The sequence below is a fragment of the Phyllosticta citribraziliensis genome (assembly GCF_038025025.1).
Source record: "Phyllosticta citribraziliensis strain CPC 17464 chromosome Unknown J3D65scaffold_9, whole genome shotgun sequence".
Classification (NCBI taxonomy): domain Eukaryota; kingdom Fungi; phylum Ascomycota; class Dothideomycetes; order Botryosphaeriales; family Phyllostictaceae; genus Phyllosticta; species Phyllosticta citribraziliensis.
Genome location: NW_027117346.1, coordinates 1,661,679 through 1,681,881, shown reverse-complemented (window position 1 = coordinate 1,681,881; position 20,203 = coordinate 1,661,679). Strand labels below are relative to the sequence as shown.

General features: G+C 57.8%; 8 protein-coding genes across 8 annotated transcripts; 4 read left to right on the top strand and 4 right to left on the bottom strand.

The window, feature by feature from the left end:
* Positions 1-2,614, bottom strand: J3D65DRAFT_481384 (CDP-alcohol phosphatidyltransferase-domain-containing protein). Its single transcript, XM_066796591.1, has 4 exons — positions 2,176-2,614; positions 2,020-2,098; positions 1,248-1,590; positions 1-1,050 (listed from the first exon to the last, which is right to left on the bottom strand). Exons 1-4 carry the CDS (start codon positions 2,427-2,429, stop codon positions 110-112), a joined length of 1,617 nt encoding a protein of 538 aa, XP_066653355.1. The 5' UTR covers positions 2,430-2,614; the 3' UTR covers positions 1-109.
* A 745-nt stretch (positions 2,615-3,359) lies between these two features.
* On the bottom strand, positions 3,360-5,853 carry J3D65DRAFT_481362 (Gti1/Pac2 family-domain-containing protein). The gene is made up of 3 exons (XM_066796589.1): positions 5,612-5,853; positions 4,413-5,466; positions 3,360-4,364 (listed from the first exon to the last, which is right to left on the bottom strand). The coding sequence occupies exons 1-3, from the start codon at positions 5,744-5,746 to the stop codon at positions 3,643-3,645; spliced, it is 1,911 nt and encodes a 636-aa protein (XP_066653354.1). The 5' UTR covers positions 5,747-5,853; the 3' UTR covers positions 3,360-3,642.
* Positions 5,854-6,273: 420 nt separating this feature from the next.
* J3D65DRAFT_481285 (uncharacterized protein) lies at positions 6,274-7,345 on the top strand. The gene is made up of 2 exons (XM_066796586.1): positions 6,274-6,446; positions 6,670-7,345. Exons 1-2 carry the CDS (start codon positions 6,366-6,368, stop codon positions 7,144-7,146), a joined length of 558 nt encoding a protein of 185 aa, XP_066653353.1. The 5' UTR covers positions 6,274-6,365; the 3' UTR covers positions 7,147-7,345.
* Positions 7,346-8,117: 772 nt separating this feature from the next.
* Positions 8,118-8,948, top strand: J3D65DRAFT_481303 (uncharacterized protein). The gene is made up of 2 exons (XM_066796587.1): positions 8,118-8,716; positions 8,812-8,948. The coding sequence occupies exons 1-2, from the start codon at positions 8,289-8,291 to the stop codon at positions 8,837-8,839; spliced, it is 456 nt and encodes a 151-aa protein (XP_066653352.1). The 5' UTR covers positions 8,118-8,288; the 3' UTR covers positions 8,840-8,948.
* Positions 8,949-10,038: 1,090 nt separating this feature from the next.
* J3D65DRAFT_481206 (uncharacterized protein) lies at positions 10,039-11,453 on the top strand. The gene has a single exon (XM_066796584.1). It carries the CDS (start codon positions 10,296-10,298, stop codon positions 11,193-11,195), a length of 900 nt encoding a protein of 299 aa, XP_066653351.1. The 5' UTR covers positions 10,039-10,295; the 3' UTR covers positions 11,196-11,453.
* A 1,957-nt stretch (positions 11,454-13,410) lies between these two features.
* J3D65DRAFT_633056 (sterigmatocystin biosynthesis P450 monooxygenase) lies at positions 13,411-15,515 on the bottom strand. Its single transcript, XM_066801087.1, has 3 exons — positions 15,161-15,515; positions 14,588-15,112; positions 13,411-14,518 (listed from the first exon to the last, which is right to left on the bottom strand). Exons 1-3 carry the CDS (start codon positions 15,257-15,259, stop codon positions 13,589-13,591), a joined length of 1,554 nt encoding a protein of 517 aa, XP_066653350.1. The 5' UTR covers positions 15,260-15,515; the 3' UTR covers positions 13,411-13,588.
* Positions 15,516-15,647: 132 nt separating this feature from the next.
* J3D65DRAFT_481236 (low-temperature viability protein-like protein ltv1) lies at positions 15,648-17,690 on the bottom strand. The gene is made up of 3 exons (XM_066796585.1): positions 17,558-17,690; positions 16,034-17,498; positions 15,648-15,955 (listed from the first exon to the last, which is right to left on the bottom strand). Exons 1-2 carry the CDS (start codon positions 17,578-17,580, stop codon positions 16,115-16,117), a joined length of 1,407 nt encoding a protein of 468 aa, XP_066653349.1. The 5' UTR covers positions 17,581-17,690; the 3' UTR covers positions 15,648-15,955; positions 16,034-16,114.
* A 50-nt stretch (positions 17,691-17,740) lies between these two features.
* Positions 17,741-20,116, top strand: J3D65DRAFT_593349 (nucleolar GTP-binding protein 2). The gene is made up of 2 exons (XM_066797810.1): positions 17,741-17,953; positions 18,004-20,116. The coding sequence occupies exons 1-2, from the start codon at positions 17,810-17,812 to the stop codon at positions 19,882-19,884; spliced, it is 2,025 nt and encodes a 674-aa protein (XP_066653348.1). The 5' UTR covers positions 17,741-17,809; the 3' UTR covers positions 19,885-20,116.
* Positions 20,117-20,203: the final 87 nt, after the last annotated feature.

Below are 20,203 nucleotides of genomic sequence, written 5' to 3'. Positions count from 1 at the left end.
CTTGGCCGCGCAGTGCCCAACCACAACACTGCTCCGACCCGACATCTCCAGCCTAACCTTCCTTCACCCAACGATGACGTCGAAAACGTGAAGACGGCAAGCCCAAAAGCTACACTTCCCGCTCATCGTCGTCCTTCAACCAGCCATCGACGAAGACAGCCCAAGCCATGGCGCCGACGCAGACGGCCGCAAAGCTGCTTCCAATGATGCGGCGGCCGAGAGCACCCTGGCGCTTCTTGAGCGCTTCGTCATGGCCCAAAATGGTGACGGCGTTCTTGAGCACGGCATAGCTGAAGCCGCTCCAGACAGTTGTGGCGCCAACGAGGAACTGCAATGCCGTCACCGACGAGATGACGAGGGAGGGGAGGTCGGATACGGATTGCGCGAGGGAGGCGGCAGCGGTGGTAGACGAGGTTGCGCCGCCATTGTTGTTTTTGACGTCTTGAGTTTGGCTTTTGGGCGCAGGTGAGGAGGTTGGGGATGTGTTTGCGTGCCGCTGTTGCTGGTGTTGTGGTGATGGAGATGGCTGAGCGTCGCCCCGCGTGCTGGTGGCGTCTCGAGAAAGTGCGATATGCTTGCCGTCGTCGAGTTGCTTCGCGAACTGGTGCTGCTGGCGCTCGACTCGTTGGAGCGCGTCTTTTCCAGCATCAACGGCGAGGTTGGGAGTGACAGCGTCTTCGGGCTTGTGTGCGCCTGGCGCTGACCCGTCGGCGGAGAGCGGTCGGACAGCGACATCTTTGGCGGAGGCAGCGACAGGGGAGCCAGCGACGAGGGATTGGTGTCCCGTTTCGGAAGCAGATTTTGATTCGGAGTCATTGGCGACGGTGGCGTAGTGAGCTATGACGGGGAAGAGGAGCGTAAGGCCGATCAGCGCCAGCTGGAGGAACGTGTTGCCTTTGGATACGGTCGTCGGATGGACTTCTGCCGACGGCAGGGAAAAGTCCCAGTATCGGGCAAATGTCTTGGGCGACGGCAATGAGGCGTAACGATAGTAGATGGCGGCAACGGCCAGAGAGGCGTCTCTGCCAAAGATGAGAATCGCCAACGGCCCTGGAGTAGGCAGCAGGCTGTTAGTGCACCGCCATCCATCTGCAACTAGCCAAGGAAGGGGATACGAAGCGAGATCAGAGGGCAAGATGCGGGGTGGAGAGGGAGGGTGGACCGGAGCGGGGCGGGGGCTGGCTGGGCTGCGGAAGCTTGCGGATGTGGGGGGTTTGGGGGATGTGTGGCAGGGCAGCGGCACGCACCAGGCAAAGCTCCCTTGGCAGCCAGACATGCTACCGTGACAGCCATCAGCAGCTTGTCGGCCATGGGATCAACGACACTGCCCACGACCGTCTGCAGCTGCCACCGCCGAGCAATCCACCCGTCGACGAGGTCCGTGATGCCGGCATATGCGAAGAGACCCAAAGCCCACGCATGCTGGTCATGGAGAATCAGGTACCCGACAGCAGGCGCCGCGACAAGCCGTGACAAGGTCAGGACATTGGGCACGTTCCATATTTGCTCGTGAGTGGTCAGCGACTTGATCTGTTGCCGCAGCTCCTTGGTCTTTTCCAGAAGAGGCTTCTTCGGCTGGTGCTGGGAGGCCACGAGTCGTTAGTGATGTACGCAAGGACGAGGACGACATGGAATCCTTGGAGAAGAGTGTCATGGACAGCAATACGAGCAAGATGTGGCAGGGAGGAAGAGAGGTGCCAGAGAAGTGGTAAATGAAGGCGCCATATGTCCATGCTTGACATGATACGTGCCCGGGCGTCCAATGGAAAAAATCCAAGAGTCAGGACAGGACGCATGTCCTAGGACTGCACGGCCTCGACATGAAACTGCCGCGAAGGGGGGGTTCGTGGAATTCCTCAGAGGCTGGCGCGGCAGATGCCGACGGCGACGACATGAAGAAGCTGGAAAGGGGCAAGAAACACGATGGACGTTGACAAAAGCATGAACGACAACAGATGCAGGGTCGTAGTTTTTCTTGAGATAGGAAGACGGATAGATGAGTTTAGAGAGTCGGCTCACCTTCTGAGAGGGTTGTTCCCCTGGCGGCTTGCTGGGCTTTCCCGGAGAAGCACTTTTGATAGCAGTCGAGGACAGCGACCTGCTCTGCGCATGAGTAATGACGAGTTGGGGTGGTATCAAGATGTGACGACACGGCGGAGAAGTCCACGGACTGACCTCAGAAGGGTAGGGAAGGCAGAGCTGGTGAGCCGTTTGGTTGCTGCGAGCATGGAGCGAGGGTCCTTGGAGGTGTGCAGGCCCAACAGACTCCGACGGCTCCGGTCGAGGTGAGAGGCTGGACGACAGCACGTGCGGTAGTGGTGCCCGACGGACAGGTCGATGTGGGAGAAGCCGGAAGCCTGCAGACATCGGGGGGTTACTGAAGCAGGCAGGCTTCTGGAAATGGGCAAGAGACGAGCCATTGCTTCCATGGCATGGCTGGTCGGGATTTGACGATTCGAGACGGGGGAGTGGTGGTCGGTAGAGGTTGATGGAGGGAGGACCTGACGGACGTGCGAAGATGCCGCGAGCAGAGGGCGCGTGCGTCGCGCAGAGTTGTGTAGCGAGCCGTCCGCTCGACTCGTTCATACGTGCCGGCCGTCGGCTTGGTCGTCGTCGTCGTCGTCGTCGTCGTCGTCGTCGTGTTTCTTGCTCTGCCAGTCGTTGTCGTCTCGCAGTACCGACGGCACTCAAAAGAAACTCACCGGGCGAGCTCGAGAAGTGGTTGACGCGCGCCGCTCGGCGGGCCGGCTCGACGTCGCTAAGGTATGGTAAGTAAGGGAGGTGGCCAGCAGACGTCGGCACGTCGACGTCGGTAGCTCAAAGCATATCCACAACCCCCCACCATCATCAATCACATCGAGGCTGACACAAACTCAGCACCGTCCGGTTGCCAACCTGGCCTTCCTGACCGCGTGCCTGCCGCGCCCGAGCCCTGAGAGGCCGCTCCTTGCGCCCACGCGCCCCGTGCACCCCCAACCCAACCCAAGCCAGTCGAATCTGGGGAAAACGGGGTCTCCGTGTCCACGCCCAAACCATCCGCACGAACCACTGCGCAATATGCTCGAGACTTGTTCATTCATCGAGATGTGCCGCTATTCTTGGAGCCCCTCTGCTCTGTCGCTACTGAAGCCCGCATGCAACCTCCTCCCCGCTCACTGAAACTACCCGCACAAGCACTGTCCTCCCAGGACCGCGTGCTTGCCCCTGTGCCATTCCAATCACCATCACAGACGCTCGAGAAGTATTGATCAAAATTCTCATTTTCCGCCCACGCTACGGGCCCAGCAAGTGGACAAAGCGCACACAAAAGCCGTCAGGCATCGACTAGAACAACAAAAGTTGCAGCAAGGAATGATTATTTTTTGACGGCGCGCTTGAACTGGGGTATCGTGAAATCACCTGGACAAGTCCATGCACAGCTCCCGAACGTGGTAAGAAAGCAATGCGCTCCCCAGGTGATCAAAGACAAAACATTCGACATATCCGTTGATAACACAAACTCCTAATTACGGGAAGTTTGACCCGGATCGATGTGGTCGAACGCGCCAAGTATAAACCAGAAATCGGGACAGTCAACATCTGATACACTACACCAAACGCCAGACCTTAACTTCGTCAGAACAGAAAGGGGAGACGTCGAGGCTAGTTGAAATGGTTGGAAAAGTTTGGCGCCTTTTCGTCAAAGGCGCTCATCGTGTCGTGTCGTGTGTGGTGCGGGTCCGAGTTTGGGTAACCAGGAAAACACCCAGATGTGAGCATTTGGCCGGGACCTTCGCCCAGATAACTTTCGGATGCGACCTGAGGTTCCTCCTTGACCTCGCCTACGCCGCCATGGAAATGGTTCTGGTGAGGCATCGCCTGACCGGACTGATCAAAACCGAAGCCGTGACTAAAACCTGAACCCTGTGCCGTCGGGTAGGAAGACTCAGCCGAGAAACTTTGATAATCGAGAGACGACCCGGAGACGGGAGGTGGTGCAACATTTTCAACCGGGTACCGCGACTGGTGCCCAGGGGAGGAGCTCAAGTGGAGACTATTCAGCGGACTGACAAGCTCACCAGACGGTCGACTTCCATGTATCAAATGCGCGCCATGACCCATGCCTCCAAACATGCTTCCAGGACTTGGAGAGCTCGAAGGCAACCCGCCGTAGGATCCGCTGGACGATGCGGACAGACTGCCCATTGACTGAGATGAAGTGTGCCCCCAAGCTGTGTGGGCCGGCAGTCCAGGGATGACGGGCTGGTACGAATGCTGTGGATGGTACTGGGAGGCGTACGACCCTAGGTGCGCTCCAGGCATGGGGCCCATGGACATAAAGGGAGCGCCATAGGGCACAACATCGTCAGGGTCTTGAATGGGACCTGGCCTCGTCAGAAAAAAATTGTGTCTAGTGGAATCAGGGCACTTACTCCTGAATTTTTGGTCGGTGACGAGCTCCTTGCGAGGGTGGCAGTTGGCCAGGCGATGGTCGTGACCGGGGCGGAACAACGTCGAGTTGTCTTTGGCGTCTTCGATGGTGTAGTAGGCAATCAGGTGGTGAGTGCAACCGTTGACGGTGACGCTGAGCGTCCGCTTGAGCAAGCCCCCGCGTTTGAAGTCGTACGAATCAACCAGGGAGCCGGTGATTTTGCGGTCCTTGGAATTGGGAATCTCAAATGGCGGTTCTTCGTTGTAGTGCGTCGGGTTGCTGGTGCGCGAATATGGCTCCGAGCGGGCGCTCTTGTTTCTGGCCCGATTCGCCCGCTTCTTCTCTCCTGGTGGGAACGGGCGCTCGAGCTCGCGATAGACCAGGAAGTTGCCCATGATTCGGCTCGGACTCCAAGAGAGACCGTCGGTCCACCTCTTGATTCCCGACGTCGTTTCCTCATAGACAAAGACGGAGCCGCTGCGAATCAATGACGCCCTCTCCCTGTCGTGGGGCCGTCGCGGGCAATGGATGAGGGTACCGTTCAAACATGCCTCGATGATGGTCAAGGCGTCTGAAGTGGTGTGGACGAAGCCATGCCAGGTTGGCTGCATGTTTGCATTGAGATTGGAGGGGACGGGGGGGATTGAGCCGACGTGAGGAGCGGCGGGAGAGGCGCTCGTGTGCCTGGTTGCAACACCGCGGTCGCTGTCGCTGGTCTGAGAGTCGGCATAGCTCCCGGTGGCAAAACGCTGCTGGCTGAGGGCGTGGCTGGGAATGGGGTTCGAGCGTGGAATCAGGCCCAAGTTCTTGGGGGTTGAAATTGCCTGAGGAAAGTAGGACGGGGAGGAATTGAGGGGAGAGTCGGCGCCGTATGGAGGAGAAAAGGTGCTGTCGTGACGGACGCCAGTGATGGAGGGCGGGTAGGGCCCGCTCGGGGAGTGGGCAGGACTGCTGGTGGGGGGCATATATCCACCGGCAGAGCGCATGGGGACGAGGTTGCGCGGAGTAGTGGCAGTGGCAGCCCTATGATCGTCGTGGAAGTCCATGGCAGCGGTCTGGACACTGGATTAGGCAACGGTGGATCGGTGGTGGAGCCAGAAGGGGAAGGACGTGGAGCTTAAAGAAGGGTGGAGCTTATGCGGGCGGGCATGAGGCGGAGCCGGGGGTGTTGTCGAGAGCGAGAGAGAGGAGTGAACTTACCGACGAGGGCGGCGAGGACGAAGGATGCTTGAGCGAGTTGAGGTGAAGGGAGCCGGCGAAGGCGTCTCTTCCCACCACGTTTTCACGGTAGTGGTCCCCACCAAAGCGGGACTCGGGGTGCAGAACGCGCAGCATATAGCGCAGTCGGGTGGTGGAGTGGGCGGCGGGGAGGTGACGACGCTCACGTGTCGGGCCAACGCGAGGTCGAGGTAGCGGCGGAGGTGAGACGGAGAGGAATGGGCGGAGGACGGGCGTCTTACAAAAGCAATAGAGGTGTGTGTGAGGAGTGGTAGGGCGTTGGGCTCGGGAGGGCGAGTGATGGATAGACGAGGTCGGCGCGCGGTCCCTTTTAGGTGTGGGATGATGGGAAGCAGGGCACGGTGGAGTCGGGACAGGATGATCCTCGCGGGGCTTCAGGCGATGCCGCTTCAGGGATAGGGATGGGGTGTTTGGCCGGTAGCGGGTGGATACTCCCAGCTGGAGCCCTTGCGTTGGCGTTGGCGTTGGCGTTCAGAGGTGAAGAGGAGAGAGAGCGCAGAGGCCAGGCACCGCGCGCGGGAGGCTCCGACGGCGACGAGGGGGGAGGGGGGGGGTTTGGTGCGCGATTCGTTCTGGAATCGCGCGCGCCGTTGCGAGAGCCAAATCCAATCACTGGCCCCATGGATTGCACTTGTAGCCGTCCCGCGCAAAGCCGCTGGTGCTGGTGCTGCTGCCGGTGGTGCCCTCTGCCCTCTGCCCTCTGCCCTCTCTGGCCATGGTGTTGTTTGTTTCTACAGCCTGTCAGGTATGGTACTGTAGCCAGTCCTCGTCGTCGACCACTCTTTTCCTCGTCCCGGTTTGTTTCTCTCTCTCTCTCTCTCTCTCTCTCTCTCTCTCTCTCTCTCTCTCTCTCTCTCTCTCTCTCTCTCTCTCTCTCTCTCTCTCTCTCTTTCTCCGTCTCGCCCTCTCTCTCTCCCTCCCAAATAACACCCAAATCATCACCTCGCACATCGCCAGCAAGTGGCTGCCCGCGGCCCCAGCACGGCACCCACCAAGGAACCTAACTGACTCGCCCTCAGTCGCAGCTTAGTCAGGCTGCAGCGCGCAATATCGCCAAAACATTCACGTCCCATGTCAGCGAGGCCATCCCAGACCCATCCACATCCCATCCACATCCTCCGCTCCGCATCCACGCACCTACTACTACTACGTCCAAGCGCTGCTGCTGCCCGCCTGCCCAGCCCACCGCAGCCCAGCCCAGCCATCACTCGACCCTCTCTCTCTCTCTGAGTGAGCTCCTCTGCATTCTCGCTGCCCTCGCCCCGCTTGCATCTCTCACGACCACGTCCAAGTCCTGCGCCATCGCATCGCATCGCTTCGCTTCGCATCGCATCGCATCGCACCGCATCTACCTCCCTCCCTCTCCGTTTCCCGCCTCCATGCCTGGCTCTCTCTCCTGGCGCCAGAGCAGGGGGGTGCCCTTTTCGCCCGACGACAGGGCTGCTCCTCATCTCTCGATCAAGACCAGCATGCACGCTGCTCCCTCTGCGCCATAACGATCGGCCTCAACTGTTGGCCTTCCGCCGTCTCTGTGTGGTCAGCTTCTCTCAACCTGCTCTGCCTCGTCGGCCGCCGTTTTCTTCAGGTCCTCCACCACCATCGGCCCTTCGTTCAATCCCCTCTCGCAACCAACGCCCCGCGCTAAACACGTCTAGGCCCTGTCGTCTCTGTCTGCTCTCTTCGCTGTTCCGCCCCATGGTCATGTAACCACCATGGTCCGGCAAAACTCACCATCGTCACTGTCCACGTACGTACCCGTCTCATTTGGCTTGCAACAAGGGTTGCCCATCCTCATGTGACAACCAAGTCCCCTTCGATGCAGTGCCGTTCCTGACGCTGTCATGGTCGTCCCTTTCGCATCTGGACTCTTTCGGTCACTTGGCAATTTGCACCAGTCCGCCTCCGCCAGCTCCGCCAGCTCCGCGTCCTGACTTGACCATGTATGTGTTTCGGCAAAGACCTATCGCTCCGCTCTCAGGCCAGCTTCTGTCCTGCCATGCTAGGCCAACTCAACACCCCAGACTCCTAGCTGCGCAGCTCTGGGGATGCGCTGTCCTCCAATTGCCAACCGCTGCTGCCAAATCTTTCTATATTTGCAACCCGAGCACTGACCCGCATCTGACTCTTGACTGCCTGCTCCCAACACGTGCCATGGCAGTTTCACGACCACGACGACAGCAGCGTCTGCTAGCCTCTGCCAGAGAGTCATGTTGTCTGGCACCCACCACATGTGGTCCTAAGCGGCTTGCCCTATTCACACCGGTTTTTTCTTCTCCGGACGCCATCCACCGCTAGTCCCGAGGCCTGAACAGCTTTGTGGTGGCGCTCCTTATCAGTTCGGTCCCATTAACCTACCCATCGTCGGCACTTTTGCTGCAGATGCGGCTGGGCGGCTTGCGGTAGCTACCGCGGCTATGGCGCGGCAATTAGCTCGTTGGCGCCGAAATCCTCCTCCATGTTCCTCTGGTTACCATATCCACGTGCTGCATCATCCAAGCTGAAACGCTAAGTCCACCCGTTGCACATCCGCCTTCTGCAACCTGTCTCGAAACCGTTCTCGCCTGCATGGTACAGCCCAGTGCGCGACTTTGCGGCAGGGCAAAGGAAAAAAAAAAAAAAAAAAAATGTGTCGACCGACATGCGCCCATTCATTGATTCATTTGCCCTGACCCTCGAGTCGCCTCGCCCTTGCAGTAGACGGGATCCTCGGCTGATCCGTCGTCTCTGCTCTCGATGTTGCCCTCGAGGCCGTTGGAGCGATTGGTCCATTATTCGGCGCGCTGCAGAACCGCCTCCATCTTCTCCACTTTTCAAAAGCAGGCGGGTAGGTACTTTCAAATCTCGCAATTCGTCCCGGTCAGGTGGACTGGGATTGGCCAATTCCTTCCTTCAGCTGCACTGGAATGCGAAATGGGATCGGACATGCGCATGGCCGTCAAGCCTTGCCGAAGCCGGCGCACTGCCTGCCGCTCGCGTTGATTTCCCAAACGTTGGTTTGAGGGCATTAAACATGTTGGAAACGAAACCGTCTTGCGTGCAGGTGGATTCCAAGTCTTTCCCATCCAAGTAAGCATAAGCTTGACAGACGGAGTCTTTGCCTTGAGCAGTCTAGGTTGGAAAAATCCCTGGTTTCAAACTAAGATCTGAGCCGCATCACCCAGTTCCGTCCGCTGGAGCTCTCAGCCCTAGAGCAAGCTCTCGGTTTAGCGCGTCGCCACCCTGCCCCAGACGTCAAACGAGACAAACAACCTCAAATCCAACTTCGCCATGCCGAATGGGGACTTGAATATGCAGCCGTTTGCTGTGCGCCCAGGTCAATCGTCCCCCACCTCTTGCGGGATGAAGCCCATGTCGCTGCCATTGTATCGTGGCAGTAGATACGACGTTGGACGCCTTTGCAAATCATCTCACGTGTCAGTGTGAGCCCGGCCACCCCATTTCAGATCCTGCTGCGCGAGTGGGACAATCCGAGAGCTGCCACCTGTCGCGCATTCGACATATCTGGTCCAGTTGGAACTGCGGCGTTTCGAAAAAGGTCCTACCTGCTGACCTCTGCTCTGCATCGTCAACATGTCCAATGCCACAGGGGTCATTTCCAACCACTCAGACAGCTGGTGACGCAGTGATCCGCGTCTTCACCGTCTCACCAAAATCCGCATACTAGCACTCGTCCCCACAACGGCAGACCTCATCGAAAAGGGACATGCCGCCTCGGAATTCCTCTTCGGCGTGCCATCCCTCGCAGACGGCGTCTCAGTCTCGGCCGAGTCCGCCCCGAGCTGGTGGTGAGCGCCCGGCTCTCTTGCATGCGACGGGAGAGGAGCGGCCTTGAGGGGTGAGCGCCGTTAGTGCGAGGCGACGCGCAGGAAAGCAGGCGGGTTCGTCATTGACACAGCACCCCAACCCAACGCGGTCAAGGCAGACGGCAAGCGAGTGTTTGGACCCGAGTCAAAACCACGAGTGCCAGTGTCTCTAGCCACACGTCGGTGAGCAGCCACCAAGCAGGCCGCGCTGTACTCGTCGAAATATGACGTGCTAGGCTTGGATTTTGGGACGCGATCGTCTTGCCACGCGTTGTGCCGTTGGCGCGTTCGAAACAGCCCGAGTCATGGCGCAATTGATGGTGGTCCATTTCCGAATTGCAGTCGTTGGAAATATGCAAACTGGACCTGTGGCTTCTGAGCCAGTTGCCAGCGACAACAGCTTCTTTGCATTGCAGCGAGAAGGCGTGTTTAAAGTTGTTGCCAGGGTGCCACAGTTTATTCTCCGAAGGTAGGTTGTGGAACCTGTCACAGACAACCTTCTCCTACAACCAGCCACAGTCGTTTTTCCAAGTCCTTTTTGTCCCTGTCAAAACTCCAAAGTATATAGCCTTGGATTACTGGCTGGAAGCTGGGTCGCCCATCTCACACGCAAGAGTCCGGCGAAGCAGTCTTGAGATTGCCGAATCTCCCCGGAAAACCTTGGGTCTGCAACTCGATTTCAATGTGGTTGTGGTCGTGCTGCACGGCTTCGCTTAGCGCGTCATCGCCACAGCACAAGGCGATAGCAACCTCTGCAAGAGTTACACGGCAGCAGTTCTATCCCCCTTTCCAACTTCGTTGTTCACTATCTTCTCGCCTCGACCTTTTCAAAACGACTATTGATGGCCATGGCGCGCAGGCCCACCTCCCCACACATTGGCGACGCACGAACCGACCGACGCACGCACGCATCATGTGGCAATAGAGATCTGCCATTCCACAGGCGAGATCCGCTACCCACCCAAGCGAGCGTCGCCCACGCACGGCTGCTTTCCTGGTCAATTCAAGTCCCGTACCGCACGCACGGTTCCCCACTGTCTCAACCTCATTTCATCACCACGACTCGCCAGACACGTTGGGCACCAGGCATTTCCCCACCCCAGTCACCGGTAGGTTACGGTACGGCTCGGTGCGCTACCTTGAGAGAGCTGCTGCGCCCTGCTTTGACCTGTGATTGCTTGGCCGTTGACGCCGCTGCCTCTGCCAAGACAGCCCATGTGCGTTCGTCGTCATGTCTGCTCATGGCGACTGGCAGACCACGGCAGACGAAGCAGGTCGACTGTTGGCCCCGTACACCACTTTGGTCTTTTCCCCGCATCAAAGGGGATGCCTGGCTGTCGTCAGCACACGCGCATCGCAGAAAAGCCATCGTTTCCCAGTGGCCGAACACGAGAGCTCCGACGGACGACGACAAGATGCAAGACACGGAGGCACGCGATCCGACTGGACGACAACAAACCATCTTCGCTGACACAACAAGACGTGCCCAGCCAGACGTTGGTAATGACCACGACGTCGTCGTCGTCATCCGTATCGTTGATCTCTCAGCTGCTGCTCCCCTGCAGACATGCCATGTGGTGGGCCGGCATTATGGCGGTGCGAACGTGCCATGCCAGACCATCAAAAGCGAGAGCCACCATGCCCGTGCAGCAACAGCAGCAGCCAGCAGCGCGTGGCAGCCATCTTTGCAGCCAGCCAGCCACATGGTCTGTCCGTTCCGCCGGCGCGCGTGGTGGCTCTGATCGTATCTCGCATCTTGTCGCTCAAGTCAATTCATTTGTTCGCTCGCTTTCGTTCCCCGGTCAGGGGCCACGTTGTGGCAGTGGCGGGCGGTGGTGGTAGAGCGCCTTAGGTGCTCCACGCACCGCACCACTTGCGCCGCACGCTCCGCCCTACCATCTCCTCATTGGCATTGGCACCAGAAGCGGCCGAGCCAGGATTCGCTCCTGGCGCCTTTCTCCCTCCCTGTCGTCTCGACTCATCTCGTCGATTCAAGCGGATGCTCGTGGTGCAGAGAATGGGCAGGTAGAGCGGCGCGGCGGGCGGCGCGTCGACGAGTCCCCTCCCTGTCTGTCAATCATTGTCATCCACGCGGTCTAGCCTGGCCCGCCCAGTCCTGATTATTTGATGCCAGCATGGGCGTGAGGGACATCATGGTGCTCGTTTTCTGATTGTTGTTGACCGGTTTGATTGAGTGATAGGTCTAGCTGGCTCACTGACTTGCCAACAGGCCCAAATCATGGACCAATCTGCTTGCTGCTATTGGTCGGCCAACGGGGAGAGCTGGAGCGGCAGCGGACAAGGGATATAACTCAGTGGGCGAAAAGGGGTAGGTAGGAGGTGAGTCTCTTGAATTCTCTTGACGTCCCTCTTTCTTGTTCTTGTCAGCAAAAGACAGCCACCTACACGCCTAGGAAATACCTCCTTCCTCAAAGGCGCGGACACGTACCAAACCCCGAGCCCCGCGAAGCGACCATCGACGACTGGACCACGACCACGACCACACGGACTCCCACCAAGGACGAGATGAGATGAGAAAACGACACACGGGTCGCCGCTCGGCCTTCCTGCCTGCCTGCCTGTCTGTCCCAGCACCATCAATCTACCACCACCTCAACCATCACAACTTCCGGTTGCGGTTGCGGTCGCGCGGTCGCGGTGAATGCTAAGGGTCGCCGCCGTCTTTGCCATGTGGAGCAGATCAGACCACCCACCAGATCGCCCGACCATCTCCATGACTCGCCCCGTCGCTGTCAAGTCACGACGGTCTCATCGGCCTATGTACGGCGCGGCCGTATGCTTGCAAGTTGTGGTCCCTACGCATAGTGGCATGGCAGGCATCGCATGTTATATTGCATTTGCCTTGGGTTCTGGGCGCACAACCGCGCACGTGGGCTCCTTCCACTTTGGCGCGAACTGGCAAGCTGCTGTCGCTCTGATGACTCGTTGCGTTGTTTTGTCGACTTGTTGCTGCCACATTACCTCTACGCCGTCGACCACACGTCACACCTCGTCTATCTTTCCCCTTGCACTATAGGCGGGGGGGCATTTCAAGCCAACTGAACAGCAAACCGAAAATTCCCTGCCGAGTCAAACGTGTTGCATCGACTTGAACTCGGCCGTCTCGGAAAGCCTGTGCCGGGCGGTAGGTAGGTAGGTGGTGCGGGACCAGTAGTCGGACCGCCTGCCTGGCCGGACGAATGGTCGACTGGGCTGCCTGTTTGGGAGCGACTGTTTGGGAGCGAGAGAAAAAGAGGGAGAAAGAGAAAACACGACAGCAGCAAATGAAAGCATGCAGCATTTTTGAGCTGTCCCCAGACCCCGCTACATGATGCACTCCCCGCCAGCAGCAGCACCCGCACACGAGCATGAAGTCGGAGAAATAGCCATGCAAGTGTAAACATATCATATCGACAATAGTGGCGTAAGACGATGCGTGGATGGGCGAGATGCGAAATCCATGATGTTACGTGCACGTAGTGGGGAAAGCAGTCGGAAATAAAGTTAAGCTTAACATTTAGCTTTCCTGTGCTTCCTTTGCCGTAGGCGTCTGTCTTTTCTTTTGCTGAAACTCTATTTTTATAGATCGACGGATGAGTGGGTCGGTTCTTTCTTGGACGACGGGGTTACTGTCGTTGGTTTTCGAGTCGTACAGTGAGTACTTGCGTAGAGCTTTTGGCTGGCCTCCTCAGTGTTGCTAGCTAGCTACATATTGGGGCACTGGCAGTTGTGGATGTACTACCTTTTGAATAAAGGTCACGCCGAATGCTGGCTGGTGGCTTCATCAAGATGGATGCCGCTTTTGTTGCCATGGGAGGCTGTAGCCAGGCGCATTTAAACAAACAGATGTGGTGTGGTGCTGTCAAGATGAAGGAAACGCCCTGAGAAGACCTCGGTGTGGTGTGGAGGACAAAATTGCACCTTTCCCTCAAGAGCATTAAGAGGAAGTCAAATTCTCCTTGGTCACTTTCTATTCACTCAACTCAATCTATGTGCCTCTTCTGGCCCTCCCCCCTTCCTACCTCGCATGCTCTCTTACCCGACCCAACGCCCCCCTGAAATTCTCTCAAACACCGCCATCGCACCTTCTACATGGATGGAACAGCGACGTCAAGTTGACTCCCCTCAGCCTCACTCACTCCATCTCCCTCTTCTGCTCCTCCTCGCCGACAGCAACCATGCACCTCTCCCCCTTCGGCCTGATCAAGAAATAATCCTTCACCCGCATACACTCCTCCCCCTTCTCGCCCCGCATGCTCTCGCCCAACGCCACGCGGCCGCGAAACTCCCTCAAGAACACCGCAAACGCAACCCGCAGCTCCATCATGGCGAGGTGCAGCCCCAAGCAGATGCGCGGCCCGGAGTTGAACGGCTGGAAGTGCAGACTCGCCGGCGCCGTCGTCGGGGCCAGGTCGAGCCAGCGCGCGGGCGTGAAGGTCTCCGGGTCGCGCCAGAAGGCGGCGTCGCGGTGCAGGGTCCACGCCTGGGTGGACACGGTGGTGCCGGGCGGGACGAAGAAGCCGGCGAGCGTTGTGCCCTGTGGCGCGACGGAGCGGCGCGGCAGGCTGCAGGGCGCGGCGCCGTAGAGGCGCAGGGCCTCGTTGATGCTGGCCGTGAGGAGCGGGCACTGCGTCTCGAGCTGGGCGTCGGTGAAGGCAGGGAGTGCGGCGACTTCGGCCTCGAGGGCGCGGTGCAGCTGCGGCCGCTGCAGGACGCACCACGTCAGGTAGGTCAGCGTGATGGCCGTCGTGTCGCTCCCGGCGACGATCAAGCCGCCGGCTTCGCGGAAGATGTCGGCGTCAGTCTTCAAGGGGCACGTCGTTTGCGCCAGCTCGTCCGGGTCCAGCTGCGCGAAGATGGTCGTGTTGGTCGTGCCGTCGTCTTTGGTGCGCCGGCTGTTGGCGACGGCCTTGGAGCCGTAGCTGGTGAGCTTCTTGAATGCGTGGAAGAATGTCCGGCATGCGGGGATGGGAAGCAGTTTGCCAATGGCGTCGACCAGGGGGAGCTCGGCGCGGATGCCGCCGGCCGTCATGGCCAGCTCGAGGACGTGGATGTACTCGTTTTTCTGTGGAATTGACAAGCAAGTCAGGAATGCCGTCGACACTTATTTGGGCGCGATCGGTCGTGACGTTACCTTGCCATATTCGAGCATGTTGAAGCTCTCGCCAAACATCAACGTGCCACTGACGTCCGTTGCCATAAACGTCCACCACTTGAGCACATCGGCCTCACCAGCCCGTCGACACTCGTTCTCAATCTGGTGGACCGCCAGCTTCGCCTTGGCATGCACCATGGGCTCCCAGTGTGTGCGAATCTCGCTGTTGGAAAACGCCCGCGCCATCAATCGGCGATACGACGCGTGCTTCTTCGGGTCACTCGTGCTGAAGATGCCCTCGTCCGTCTCAACAAGGGCCGTGTACCAATCCGTCTTGACGAAGCCCGAATTGGGCTTGTGGATTGCCCGCACTGCCTCGGGATCGCTGCACGACACCTCCCACGGCGAGATGCGCACCAACGGCCCATACCTTTCATGCAGCTTGTGTATGAATAGCGTGCGCTGCCCCGTAATGACGGCCCATTTCAAGGGGTAGCGCGTCAGATGCGACCAAAACGGTCCAGGTACTTTGCGCAGTGGCGAAGTAAGGGCAGCATAGATCCTCTGTAATTCTTCTTAGCTAGTATTCGTGCAAGGTATAGAGTGGCTTACTTGAAACACCCAGAAGAGGACTGTAAATAACACAAGGACGCCTGTTAGGTGGATAGGAGACTCGAAATATCTGCTCGGAGCTGGTAGTGGAGTCGCCATGTCTGGAGATGCGGAGAACTAAAGATGCGGAGAATTAAAGATGCGGAGAACTCGTTGTCTGGGGATTTTGGACAGACATGAAGCATTATATATTCTGCGGCACTTCCATACTAGATCTCCTCACATCTCAATGTTGTGGAGCATCTCAACCCCGACATCCGCTCACCTCGTCGTCTCGAACAAGTGTCGACGCGCCAAAGGAAAGCTCTCGGAGCGCATCTAGGTCGTTCTTTGAGCACTCGACCAATGGCGTCTCCTGAGAACGCGGACGCGGGCGCGAAAGTTCCGTCAAAGAGGTCGCCGAATGTGAACGTGTGGGGCCGAAAAGGTCATCGGGTATGCTGAATTGACGATTCGCTGTGCGTCTCTAGGGGTGCCGTCAGATGCCGGCGGTACCCTGCCTGACGCCATAGCCCATGCGTCGAGAAAGCGACAGTCGACCGATGAAAAATCGTCAAAGCGCTCGAGAACGACTGTTATGTCCGGCGATCTAGAGAATGTGTTCATAGCAAATAGAGGGCTGTCCCCCGTGTTTGCGTTTCCCTGCCGGGAACCTGGGAGCTACTGCACACACACTAGGTTCGTCCCGCCATAAGCTTTTCCGCGTTCCACGATCAACGGCCAAGTTAGTTTCGCATGTGCCGAGTGGCCAATCGGACGGTGATTTCATACAGGCACCGGTAGGGTCCGCATGGTCTGCACGCAAGTCATCAGTCGCTCATTCGTTGCGCCAATTGGTACGTTCCAGTTTAGTAAATTTTCAAGGTATCCTGCCTTTGCCATGCCCATATGCGTCATTTTTGAGCCCCAACGCCTGTCGTTACCATGATTCCATGCAAACCTGACGACCAGCGCTCAACGAGCCTTGGGGGACTGCTTGAGCTTGGCCGGTCCCAAGCCCTTTCGAACGTCGTCTAGCTGCGCCAGACCATCCTTGTATCCATTCTTCTTGTTTCCCCTTTTGCGGCCACTATCGACATATTGTCCGGAGAACTCGTCAAGTATCGAGTCAAAGTCGGTCCTCAAGCCCGGAGCCTGCCCGCCCATTTCCGACGCTTTGCTGTAGACGGAAATTCCAGACATGCCGGAGGCCAAGGACATGTCGTCATCGCCAAAGCCGTCGTTGGCGTACTCCTCTTCTATCTTGTCGAAACGTTCGTCCAGCAGACTCTGTTGGTCGGTGCGGAAGAGCGCCGAGGAAGTCATACTGTAGTTGGAGGTTGAAGTCTTTGCACCCTTGCGCTTCTTGCGGCGGCCACCAGTCATGTCGGTACCAGTGACAAAGGACTGCAATTCAGACGGAGCGACCTGCTTTTGGGCTTTGGAGGCTTTGGCGTCTTTTTTGAACTTGTTGAACTCGGCCATCCAGTCATCATCAGCGTCATCCATGTCCGGGGCTGGGCCATCCGCAGGAGGCAGCTCGACGCCCTCTTTTGACACAGCATCCCGCGGAGACTTGCTTTCTTTTGTGGGTTTGATGGTGTCGTCCGTAGCCCATCCGTCATCTTCCTCGTCAAAGTCGTCCTCGTCTTGCCACGCCCTGGAATCAACCTCCTGTCCATCTTTGGCTAGCTCATCGAAAATGTCATCCTCGTCATCGACATAGGCTTCGTCCTCGAGCGCCTCCAAAACTTCCCTCAACCGCGGATCCATATCCGGCTGAAATCCAGCGATGGCGTCGGGAATGCTTTGCTGGTCCTGGTAGGTCGATGGTCTGACAAACTCGCTTGGCGCCATGTCCTCTCCAAACAGGTCGGCAGCGCTGGAGCTTGCAGTGGATGACATGCTCATATCAGCCTCGCTTTGGCCGTCGCCCATGTGCATATTCTCCAGCATATCCTCGAGCTTCATTTTCTTCTTGCCCTTTTCCTCGGCAACCTTGGCTGGCACAAAGGTGGCATGTCCGCTCGTTCCCAGCTCTCTCAAGTGTTGCATGTAATCGTATCTGGAGTCGTCGTAGAAGATGCCGTAGTTGGCGGCTTCGCCTTCATTCACTCTTACGCGCCCTCCAAATTCGCCCTCCAGGTCCCGTCTTGATTTGATCTTGCTGCTTCGGCTAACACTGCTGAGCGTGCTCGCGCCGCTGCTGGTTGGCGCGTCCCAGTCGTCATTGCGATGCTTGTTTGTGTTTGGCGCCGGGACTTCGGCAAAGACCATGTCAGGCGCATCGGGATCGTGGATGCGAGGGTCATTTTGGGAGCGAAAGACGAGGTGGAAGTTTTGCGCATTCTTCTTATCGCTTTGCGGTCGTTAGCAGAGAATTTTAGGGCCAAGGATGGGCCGTAGTGGGACACTGACAAGACTTTTCTGCGAGGCGGCATGGCGGGCAGTGTCGGTACGGGGCGCAGCTGTTTGCTTTGTAAAATGTGGAAGGAGTTGGCCGGCTTGGTGGTGGTTGAGAAATGTTGCTGACAAAGTGCGGCTCAAAAAAAGTGACGCATTCGCCGCTCGCCTCTACACCCCTCCTCTTGAACACCACAACCGACCGACCGTGGTCTTTTCCCACAAAACCCACTGAAACACCGCCGACAGCAATACAGAGCAGGCAAAATGGTGCTCGCAAAATCCAAAAACTCAGTCGGGCTGGGCAACAGCCTGATGAACGACCGGTTCGGCAAAGGCAAAGGCTCAGACATGCGCCGCGGAAACTACGACCCCAATGGTATTACGCGCAAAGGACAAAATGGTGAAACGGTACGCGACATGGTATCTGGAGTTTGGTCGCCTTGCTAACACGGGTTTAGTACGTTACCAACGGCAAGAAAGAGGCTTCATGGGTCAAGATGCGCAGTGTCACAGAGCAGGCTGCCCTCGATGAATTCCTTTCGACTGCCGAGCTTGCGGGTACCGACTTCACGGCAGAGAAGATGAACAATGTCAAGATTATTCACAAGGACCAAAAGAATCCCTACTTGCTCTCCGCCGCCGAGGAGCGCGCTGCGGTCCGTAAGCAGGATGCGCACAAGAGAAATCTGACTGTGCCGCGCCGTCCAGCGTGGGACGAGCACACTACACCGCAAGAGTTGGACATGAGGGAGAGGGAGAGCCTGCTGCAATGGAGAAGGGGCTTGGCCGAGCTGCAAGAGAGCAACGATTTGCTGCTGACTCCGTTTGAGCGCAACATCGAAGTGTGGCGGCAGCTGTGGCGTGTCATCGAGCGATCAGACCTTGTTGTCCAAATTGTGGACGCGCGTAATCCGCTGCTGTTTAGGTCCGAAGACCTGGAGAATTACGTCAAGGAAGTGGACAAGTCGAAGAACAACCTGCTGTTGGTCAACAAGGCCGACATGATGACCCTGGAACAAAGGCAAACATGGGCAAATTATTTCATCGAGCGCGGCATCAACTACAAATTCTTCTCGGCGGCTCTGGCGAAAGAACTGAACGAGGCCGAGGACCTGGACGACGAGGAAGAGGAGGAAATCAAGGCGGCCGAAGAGGAGGAGAGAGAAGAAGCACAACAAGAAGACGACAAGCTCGCGCAAGAGGCCAAGAAGATGGACCTTCAGGACAAGGGTGACGAAGAAAAGCAATGGGTCGACGAAGAAAAGGTTGGCCACGAGGCAGACGAGTCTCTGGGCGATGGCGAAGCAGTACGGATTTTGACCACCGATGAACTTGAGGCTCTCTTCCTCGAGCACTCGCCTGAAATTGACACAGGCCCCGACAACAAGCCGCGGAAAGTCCAAATCGGTCTTGTTGGTTACCCCAACGTCGGAAAGTCGTCCACCATCAACGCCCTGATCGGCGCCAAAAAGGTGTCTGTATCTGCCACCCCTGGTAAAACCAAGCACTTCCAGACCATTCACCTCAGCGACAAGGTCATCCTGTGCGATTGTCCTGGTCTCGTATTCCCCAACTTTGCGACAACAAAGGCGGAACTCGTCTGCTGTGGTGTTTTACCCATTGACCAGCTGCGCGAGTTCACTGGCCCTGCCGGTCTCGTTGCGCATCGCATCCCGCATGCTTTCCTCGAGGCCATCTACGGTATGAAGATCAACATTCGTGCAGTTGAGGAGGGTGGCACGGGCATTCCCACTGCTTCCGAGCTGCTTGCAGCGTATGCTAGCGCGCGCGGCTTTTGCACCACTGGCAGTCATGGCCAGCCTGACGAGTCGAGAGCCGCTCGGTACGTGTTGAAAGACTATGTCAATGGCAAGCTCCTGTACTGCCACCCGCCACCCGTGGACCCGCCCATTGATGGCAGGCTCTTCAATCGCGAGCTGTACGACGAGGCCCACTTGCCCGAGAAGCGGCGGGCTGCTTTTGCTCTCCGCGAAGAGAGCAACGTTTCGGGCGAGCCCATCGAAGAGGCCTCTTTAATGGACGATGCCGACGTGGTGCCCCTGGGCAAGAATGTTGTGCAGGGAGCCAAGACCAAGACTCTCGACAAGAGGTTCTTTGCGCCTCAAGGCAATGCTGGCCACTTGACGAGGCCTTTCCACGAAAAGTACAGCGAGCAAGGACAAGCGTCGGGCAGGAACTTGACCGGGAGAAAGGCCAGGGTTGTGCAGGCGTTGGAAAACGACGTGGACCCGTCCGAGGTGAAGATGACTGGCAAGAAGCATTTTAAGGCCAACAGGAGAGAAAAGGTCAGGAACAGGGGCGGCGGCTACGACTTGTGAGCTTGATTACGAGACGGTGGGAAAATGGGGCGGTCAATGGTCTGCATTTTAGGCGTTGTGAGTCTGGTTGAGTGGGATACAATCTGAGCTTGAGTCTTATCCGAATGGGAAACGCTCACGATCTTTGCGGCACTCGGCACGATGGAAGGCGGCGTTCCAGGACGCAGTTTGAGATGCTTCACCTAGCGACGCAGTAGCCATGCAATGCTTCTGATTAATTTTTCCAGTGTCGTGATGGTGGCGCCAGTCCTGGAGTAATCGTCGGGGACGCCGCCTGCCTCGGTACTTCCCCGCAAAAAGCCAACGCCTCGGTGGAGCA